Here is a 9,999-nt window from a genome sequence, read left to right as displayed (position 1 = left end):
TTTTTTTTTCATTAATTTAATAAATTTTCATTTTTTCATTAATTTTTATAATTTTTATAATTTTTTTTATTTTTCTGTGTAACAATCAACATATACCGAACCGAACCGAAAATCGTGACCACGAAACCGTGAACCAAACCGAACCGTGGATTTTGTGAACCGTTCCACCCCAATATATATATGCTTGTTTTAGCTGTAAGAAAATAAATAAATAAAATAAGTAGAAATAGAAATAATGCTTAAATACAATGTCTGTATGAAAAAAATACTATATAAAACATGACAATTTCCAAGTGAAATGTACATTTTGATGATTTTGTCATTTATTGAGATGTACTAATATACTGGCATCTTACAGGGTGGCACACTGTAATTGTTTGGTAGAGGAATGAAAAAAATAAATAAATAAAAACCACTCATCCATCTATACATGGTAAAAAGCCTAACAACCATGAGATTTTTATTATTGCCTCCTGCCTTTTTTCCCAATAAAGAGATGACTTGGCCCATAACCAGTGCAGCCAGGTCACTGTAACCTAGTGATTGAAGGCATTGGTGCCTGTTCCCTGTTAACACAGCCAGCAGAGTCTACAGCCAAATGCAAAAACGTCAACAAATGCTCCCTCCAATTTCAAAGCAGGCCCCATTGCATTTATTGCTCTCCACATTAACAGGGCATTTTCCCTTTTCTCTGCTTTACTCAGTAATTACCCTACTGCTATTTTCTTTTTAATGTTGTTTGAATCATTTTTTTTTAGGATATGAGTTTAAGTTGTAAAATATCCCCTCATAGGTGACTCAAACAGTAGGCAATCCCTAAATCTTCAGTAGACTTTTCACTAGATTTTGTTTATGATGTTAGTTAAGTTGTGCAACTAATTAGATGATAAACAACTGGTGCTTTATCTGAGACTTGCATGAACTTACATTATTTTTTTCTCTCTCTGCTGCCCTTTAGTCTACCCTTCTGTTGAACCAGGCTGGCTCCAAGCAACATACGAGGGAAAAACAGGTTTAATACCAGAAAATTATGTTGTTTACCTGTAACAAAGGATCAATTTGCCATTTTATTTGTGGTAACCATGGATAAAGCTCATTGTTGTCCACTGTTGTGATGATCTTAATATGCAGTTCTTGGTCACAGATTTACATCTGCTAAAAAATTGGAATGAATCTCTTTTGAATTCTCAATTAGCAGTGATATATATGTGAAGCGTTCTTCTTCCAGGGTGAATTTTAAATGCAATACGCTGTAGGTAAATTTTATGTGAATATGAAAATATGTTAATCTTGGATACATACATACATAAATAAGTAAAAAAATAAATCCTTCGAAGATAGGAAGCAAAGCTAAGGGTTTACATACATTGCTTAAGATGGAGGTCTTCAACAGGGGGTCCACGGAGGTACTGCATGGGGGGTCCCGAAAGTTTTGGTTGATTAGACCTTTTATTTATATTGCCCCTGCATTTTTTCCCCCTACACTGTAGTAAACAGATAAATGGAGGCAGAAGATGTCTTTCAGTCATCAATGCACACATTCAGCGACACACAGGAGCTCTTTCAAACTGGGCACCGTTTCATTCACAACACCTGTCCCATCAAACAGGAATCAGAATCAGAAATACCTTAATAATCCCAGGACGTTTCATTACTCCATATGTACTGTACAGTAATAGAGTGACTATAGGACCAGTTTGATATAACACAATTGCATACAATATATTTAATTAGGGGGTCCCCGCTCCGTCTCCCCATCAGTTTGGGGGCCCTTGGCCTGGAAAACATTGAAGACCCCTGGCTTAAGAAGTGTAATGGCATAACTGCAAGCTGTATTTGCNACCTTTTATTTATATTGCCCCTGCATTTTTTCCCCTACACTGTAGTAAACAGATAAATGGAGGCAGAAGATGTCTTTCAGTCATCAATGCACGCATTCAGCGACACACAAGAGCTCTTTCAAACTGGCCACCATTTCATTCACAACACCTGTCCCATCAAACAGGAATCAGAATCAGAAATACCTTAATAATCCCAGGGCGTTACATTACTCCTTATGTAATAGAGTGGCTATAGGACCAGTTTGATATAACACAATTGCATACACTATATTTAATTAGGGGGTCCCCGCTCCGTCTCCCCATCAGTTTGGGGGCACTTGGCCTGAAAAACATTGAAGACCCCTGGCTTAAGAAGTGTAATGGCATAACTGCAAGCTGTATTTGCTAACCAATAGTAAAATGCCTTTTTTCCTAAAATCCTTATAATTACTTAAAGTCATAGTAAACCTGAATCCACCCTGATATTTCAATTTGAAAACAAGTCATGTCCCACCAGTTTGAATTTATTTAGGATTTTCTTTAATCTGCACATTCCAAGTTTTACATACAGTCCAATAACTTCCTGTATAGTTAGTCAGTGCGTTCCAGAGGTTTTTATCATTCCTAAAGCAGTTTTGATGTCTTCATTTACTTTCAACAATCTCACAAAAACTCGTATCCTCAAATTTAGGTAAACTAGCTGAGGTATTTAAAGGGATATGAATTAAGGTCTGAGCTTCCTTCATTTGTTGAAAACTTCCTCAATATTTATTCATGATTTATTAAGTTGCTAATCAGACTCAAAGTCGGCCATTATTTATCTTGCCTTTTTCATCGCAATTGACACATTTTTTACTTTCTTACTCTTGTGTGGAGTTTGAGGTACACTTGTGGTTTTCTGTGATCCATCTTCACAGTCACTCCTGTTCTATTACTAATGCTTCAGTCAATGGCAGCAGAGACTCATCAAAGTAGCAAGGTTACAAGAGGGCGCAGCATGTTACATCCAGAGAATAAGACCAAAATAACTATCATGAACTGACTAATGGAGTGTATCAAGGCAACTGTGTTAAATAGAGAAAAAGTCACTTTACATGTTGGGCAATTTCAACAGCTTCTATGGTAAAGTATAGAAATAAAATATAACTTTTAAAGCTATGCACCTTTAAGTAAAACCCATAAAACTATCCAGGCTTATGCTTCTTAAACACCAACTGTTGGACAACCAGTGTCAGCGTCAACAGTTTAACATTAAGATGTAGAAGAGAGAAAATACAAGAAAATAAACCCCAGCTCCAAAATCAGCATTTTCAAGCATGAATGAAATTTGCAGCTGGTCTGGAGAAAGGTTCATTGTTATTTGAGAGATTCATTGAGCTCTTTAGCTGCAGTGAAAGAATGTTTGGAAAAGTCACTGTGAGACTTTTAAATTTAAAACCAAGTCTGCAAGGTCTTTAAAAAGTCATAAAAGACTTTAATGCGGTCATCATAACTTAAGACCCTAAAAAGTCTTAAATATCTGCAGAATATTGATATGGAATTAAATCATAAGTCCTTCATTTTTTTCATCTTTCATTCTTTTATCGTTTATCTTCTCTTTTATGTAATGCAGGCATTACTTTGTTCAATGATTTGTAGTTCTGGCTGAAGAAGCCCATTAGACAGGGCAGAAATAAGCATAAGACATGTCAACAGGTCACCCAGCTGTCCCCACGTAACCACAAAAGAAGTATCTGTATAAACGTTTCAGTCATTTCAAAGCTGACTAATACACATCATCAATAACACTTTTTAATCTTATTGTTTACACAGTAGGAAGAGAAGCCATGAAATCATAGCAACAGCTGGAGAAAAAAAAGCTTATTTCTGTTCACAAAATACATTTTACAAGCCTAGACTGCAAAGTCTGTGAAAAATAAACTTGGTAAATGATTATAATGCTTCATAATATACTGTATACATTTTTTTTTTTGGATGTAAATATTTGGCTACATTTAATGTTATGAAAATGTGAGACAACCTGGTGGTGGCCGCTTCATTAAACAATCTTTTAACCCCCACATCCAAAGGCCTGTTTAGGTTCATTATACCAATGAGACACAAATATCTACAATGCAAAATAGAGGGAAGATTTAAACAGTAAATATCAGCCTAAAGCCATAAAACTGTAAATAAAAATGATTATAAAACCAATGTTAAAAAAAGCCTTGTATTTCTCCTTAACTGTAAATCAAAGCCAAGCTGAAGAATTAGTCTATAAAAGGCAGTTAAACTCTCATTCACGGTGTCTGTTTCTTGGCAATTGGTGAGAAAATTAAATTTTACTAAAGAGGAGGATTTAAACCACTGTTTAAAAAAAATAGAAACTAGTCTGGGAATATGTTCAGATGTTGAACATAAAATGTTTGGCTTTCCCAAAACCCAGGGATCAACTTCCCGGATCAGAAAATGAACATTCTCCAAAGAAAAGTCTAGAAGAACATTGAAATAAGGTTTCTTTGCTGTCTCCTAAAACAGTATTTATCCATATTTTGGTTGGATTGCATTTATATATATACTTTAGACTGAACTTTTTGTATAATTTTCATAAAAAGCGCTGATTAGAGTAAAATCCACAATAAATTCAACCCACTTTCCCAAGTATATTAGCCTTTTTTTATTTCTCCCTGGAAGGAAACTGCTAATATGCATTGATATGTTCTCTAATTTTAACCATTTAATCTTTTATTTTAATACTGTTGTGTTTCTTATTGTATTAATTATTTATAGTCTGCACTTTGTTCAGCACCTGCTGTTTTTAAGATGGTCTGTAAAGAAGGTTTGTTTGACTGAATAAAAATCCAGATTATTACGACATTCATGCAAAGAGAACTGAGACTAAACTTTTGACCCAAACTGCAACTCTTATTCCACATTGTTTGCATTTTGAGTAAATATAATGATTGCAAAGGCTTTTGCAAACTAATGTATATCTCCCTTTCTAGGGCTTTGATGCATTAGAGAAATAAGGAGAAGCAGACTTGGCATTACATTGTACATATGATAAGAAATGATGGGACTCATTTGTAGAAAATAGACCACAAAATCATAGAACAATCGATTCCTTTAGACTTCTTTTATTTTCAGGCACCCATCTGAGGTTCCCATTTCACAAATCTTTTGCCACATAAACATTTTGGTGAAATACAAATGATAAAGCTGTGATTTCTGGTAACAAAATGATCTGTTCTTTGAAAATACATAAAAGAAAGCAATAATGGTTTGCACGTTAATGTCTCTGGACTCTTTGTTTACCCACTGAAACTGTTCCTTGCTGCTGTTTAGTCACAGTTAAATGCTACTGTATAACACCTGCTCGGATTGTATGTTTTTTATTTTTAATTCCATAAAATAATCACTTCCTGTAAATGTTTGGTACATAATATTGGCACATCGGATATATTTTGTATGTAAAGGTTTTTTAATATGAATATGCCACTGTATGTTGTGCTGTCAATGGTACAATGGTGTACAAGTAATGATTATTAGACAGCAGACATTTAATGCTTATTTAATCGTCGTCTTTTCCACAACATTCCCACTGTAAAAATCAAAAATTGCCTAGAAAGTTTAAATTAGTCATACAGTTTTGGATAAAGATACAACAAAAAAAACAACAAAGAAAAACACAATCATTTTGCCCTTCACTTATTACAAACTGAAAAGAAAACTGCAAAGTTAAATTTTCTCCGGTTTCCCAAAACATATCTGGGAGTAGATTTAACATCTAGCGCCTGCCAGGATCAGGGTGTTCTTTTCCATTTACATTTTGAAGAATGTGTGGTGGCCTTGAACACTGACGCTGGACTACTACTCCCTTACAGTACCAGAAATTACCGGGGCATGTCACGGAAATTATACTCATATCCTGAATATGTCAGACTTGACACTCTTTTCCGAACAGAAATCTTGCAAAAACTGAATTGGTCCGAAACAAATCAGCAAACAAAAAGAGTAAATGATTAAACATTCTGTCCAAATACATGTATTTACTGTTAATGATTGATAGATGAATAAGTAAAGTGCCACAATTAGTTCCTCAGAGATTTCTTCTGGTTTTGTCTTTTTCAAAGATAAATGCTTCATTTTACTGTAAACAGATTTTAATATGATAAAAAGATTTAAGTTACAAAGTCAGTATTTTTCACCAAAGAGCAGAATCCATAGTGTGATAGTTAGCCCCTGATCATCACTCACCCACATTTGTGTTTGACTAGGTTTAATTTTAAATGCTGTTATAAAAGATCTAAGGATCATTCAGTCTCCTTCATTACATCAGAGGGGTTCTATTTAAGTGACCTCTAGATCCCCAAGATATAAAGTAAGGTGTTGTTTCGTAGTATTAAAGCTGGAATGTGGCTTGTGAAATTTCACTTTAAAAAAATGCGTTTGGATCAAAATTGAACATTTTACACCTGTGGATGTAGTTTCCAAGAGAGTCTGGCTGAAGACCTGCACTCTCATGACCCAGACCTGAAAAACGGGCTCTCCTGCACTGTCAGGACCGTAAGTTTATTACGGAAGTTGTATTCAAAGCCTTCTGGAATAGAGCGCAGCACGTGTTTGCTGTCAAATTAGATTTTATGACAGTGTTAAACAGAATAGGAGCAGTTTAAATTATACAGTAAGCAAAAATCCTCATAGGACAGCCAACCTCCACTGTCATTTAGAAACCAGTGATCCAAATGCAGACTTATTTCTATGTAGAACATATCTATTATTCCAGATAGGAGTTTGCTTTTACTTTGTAAGTCTTCAAATACACTTCCAGTTGTAACAGTGCAGGGGAGCTCACATTGAAGCTATGGGTCCTGGCAGTGCAGATCTTCAGCCAAACCCCTCTCTTAGCTTTTTTTTGCTTAATACCCGTGTCATTGTTAAGTTAATGTTTTCTCTGTATTATGTACAATTTTAATAAGCCTTCTTCCAAAGACCTCAATTTGTAGCTCCTACCTCCTGTTCCTAGATCCTATCCCTTCATCTTTTTCCAGCTCAACAATAAGAACTCCATCATAGATAGGAAAGAAACTAAGGACTGCTGTGCAGAATCTGGACACCTTACAGGTGTCATTATGCAACAGACATGCCCAAAGATGAAGCTTGTTTAATTGGTTTAACAAGAAGAACAAAAAAGAAAACTAACACAAATATAGACAACCGCTGAAGCTCTCCATTATAATTCTAAAACATATGACTATGTGAACAATATCATGTGTCACACACTACATGCAAAATAGTGTATTTTTGTTAAACTCTGTTACATTGGCTGTGCCTATGCATCCTGCATGCAAAGGATTATGGGCAACCGTATAGCCCCTAGTGGAGGATAGGAACATCGGGGGGCCCCTATGGTAACTGAACTGTTGATAGGAAGCATCCTGCTTCCTCTTCCTACTGCCTTCCTTACTGCTAATCAGGTAGTACTTATCATGGCGACCACCTCTACTTTGACTTAAATGTCATTACCGATTTGCTTAATTGAGAAGGTGCCATGATATTCTGATGATCTGAAGCATTTATTGTGACAAAAAAAAGAATAAACAGAAGAAATCTATGAGGGGAAAACTTTTTCTTTTTTCTCCACAGGCATCTTTTACTCAAGAAATGTTGGTTAGATATTACATGTTTAGCTGTGTTAAACTAGGATGATGTGCGTAAAGGGTTGACTGATTCGTTTCGTTTCCAATGTGAAAAGATTTATTAATACATTTTTGTCTCATAAACTTTACTGGCTTGGATAAAATATAAATATTTGTCGTCCTTTCAATGATAAATTCTGTTCACAAAATAAAAATAGGTCCTTCTTTGTGCATCTCTGAAAGTTGTTTCTTAGTTTTGTTTTTGTGTGTGTTTGCAAATACTTGACTAAATATATATATAAATATATATATATATATATATATCTTCAGATTTCTGTCCCTATTTATACTTGATTTTGATTATTTTGCACGTGCCAATAAAAAATATTCTGCACAAAGAAGGCAAGATTCCTGTGTAGTTTTTTTTCGTATGTCTTCTATTTTTTTCAACCTCAGTACAAAAATATCAGTATCTCTGATGTTTCTTTTTTAATCTACTGTGTTCCTGAAAATAGATAAAACTGTACCGAAGCGGCAAAATGGTAAATATTGGATACACGAGATTTACGAGGGGGCACAATTACTGTCAACCCTGGTAGAGATGTGTAAAAAGCTTTAAAATGCACTTCTGTTTTATTGCAATTGTAAAATCTGACGTTGAAAGTTTATTTTTTTCATTTTTTTTTATTGAAGGAAAGAAATTTCACATTTATACAGAATTTAATCATATAAAAGCTTTTTCATGAATCACCCACACATTTCAAATAAAACAAATGTACCAATTATGATTTAATGGAGATTTTCTTTTACAATGTTTTCTGTTGTCTGTACAGCCTTTTGATTAGTAGCCGTATATTTAGAGCATCTAGATTTATGAAACAGCCCATTTCATACAGTTGCTCTCCAAAATGGGAAATACAACAGAACAGTCAGTTTAATTAAGTGAGGCAGATGCCTGTTGATCTTACTGAGAAAATTACTCAAAAAAGATAGCTAAATGAATACATTTGCCATTAAATACACAGTTAAGGGAATGATAGAAATAAAAATAATGTTTTTTACACATCTGTACCAAGAAAAAAACAACAATATTTGTGGCACTATTATTTTTTTATGATATGCCTTGTCAAAATATTTGTATCCATTGAATCTTTTCAGATTTTGACACATTACAACCATAACAGTTCTACAGATATCTACATATTATTGGGATCATATGTGATAGAATAATACTGTATCTACAAATAAAGTAGAATTTTTTTTACCACTTTTCTTTATCCTTCACCTAAATAGTAAATAGTCCGCATGCTTACTTAGTCTCATTAATAATCCGCCTGTCCTGTGAAGGTCTTGGAGGTTTGTTAGGGCAGTATTTCCAAACCCTCATCTAAAAGCCAACCCCCCTGCAAGTTTTAGATGTTTTCCCCCTTTAACACATTTTCCTTCTATAACACCCTTGATTTAAAATGATAGCTGACTAAAGAGCTTTTGCTGAACTATTAATCAAATGGTAAATGGTAAATGGTAACCATAACTATTAATCATCCTAATCAGATGCGTTAAAGCAGGAAAACATCTGAAACATGTCAGGCAGTGTGCCTTGAGGACCATGATTGGAAAACACTGGATTGGAGAACATTAAGAAACAATTATCACTATTTGAAGAACAGAGTAAACCACCTATGAGAGGTCAAACGTTGGCGACTTCAGACTAGGGCAGAGGTTTACCTTCCAGTAAGGCTGACTTTACACTGAAGGAGTCATCCATGCGTCACCTCTTATTTTGAAATGTTCCAGATCCACCTTTCTCTTTTCCTGTCTAGTTTGCTGTCTGGTTTGTCTATTTTTTTAAATAACTGATTTTTGCTCCATCTGGGATGAAAATTACACTTGATCCATATTTCTGTTTACAGCAGAGGGGACTATTCGTCATATCTTGAATTGGTGGGGACCAAAAAATTCACCAGTATGGTTTCTATTTGTGATGAAACACGCAGAAGTGAATAATCCAGGTCCAGAAAGTAAAAACCCTGCCTTGTTTTCCTTTATCATCACTTAACGAGGTGTTTAGATCCTCAAGTGATTAGTCCGTATTGTGGAGCTGGAAATGTAAACGGTTGGAACCGATTTCTGTACAGGCTTTTTATTTTCTGGACTGGGATTATCCACCTCTTGAAAGCAGGGGATGCGTGAATAAAGGAATCTGTGTGAATGAAGGAGCTAGCTGCAATGGAATGGTTTCAGGTCACAGCAAATACTATTCAAGCTGACTGAGTTTGAGATATTATCAATTAAAATGGACAAAACAATTAGAACAGAAATGTTCTTTGAAGGCTGTGGTGGTAACGTGACCAAAAATTGAAAAGGAGATCAAGAATACAAATGCTTTAGTAGGCACTTTTTGTCCAAGTTGATGTTATTTTTTATCATTTTGCCATACTTTGAGGCATTTATCAGAGTTTAGATAATTGACTACAGTGCAAAGCAGGGTCTGAAGAATCCAGTATTCTGCAGCAATAATCCAGTCAAAGGCTGCCTCCACAGAGTCATGATGTTTTTCC

At 34.9% G+C, this 9,999-nt stretch overlaps 1 protein-coding gene across 5 annotated transcripts in view; it reads left to right on the top strand.

The window, feature by feature from the left end:
- Window positions 1-1,501, top strand: part of arhgap42 (Rho GTPase activating protein 42) — a 137,394-nt gene extending 135,893 nt beyond the window's left edge. For all 5 annotated transcript variants that reach the window (XM_015388531.1, XM_015388530.1, XM_015388529.1 and 2 more), the window contains one exon: window positions 959-1,501. In XM_015388531.1, the coding sequence (XP_015244017.1) occupies window positions 959-1,047 (89 nt within the window). In that variant the 3' untranslated portion in view covers window positions 1,048-1,501. The remainder of the gene's footprint in view (window positions 1-958) is intronic.
- Window positions 1,502-9,999: the final 8,498 nt, after the last annotated feature.

Source organism: Cyprinodon variegatus, unplaced genomic scaffold, assembly GCF_000732505.1.
Source record: "Cyprinodon variegatus isolate N-32 unplaced genomic scaffold, C_variegatus-1.0 Scaffold427, whole genome shotgun sequence".
Classification (NCBI taxonomy): Eukaryota; Metazoa; Chordata; class Actinopteri; order Cyprinodontiformes; family Cyprinodontidae; genus Cyprinodon; species Cyprinodon variegatus.
Note: the sequence above shows the minus strand (reverse complement) of the source record. Positions and strands in the feature narration are given on the sequence as shown.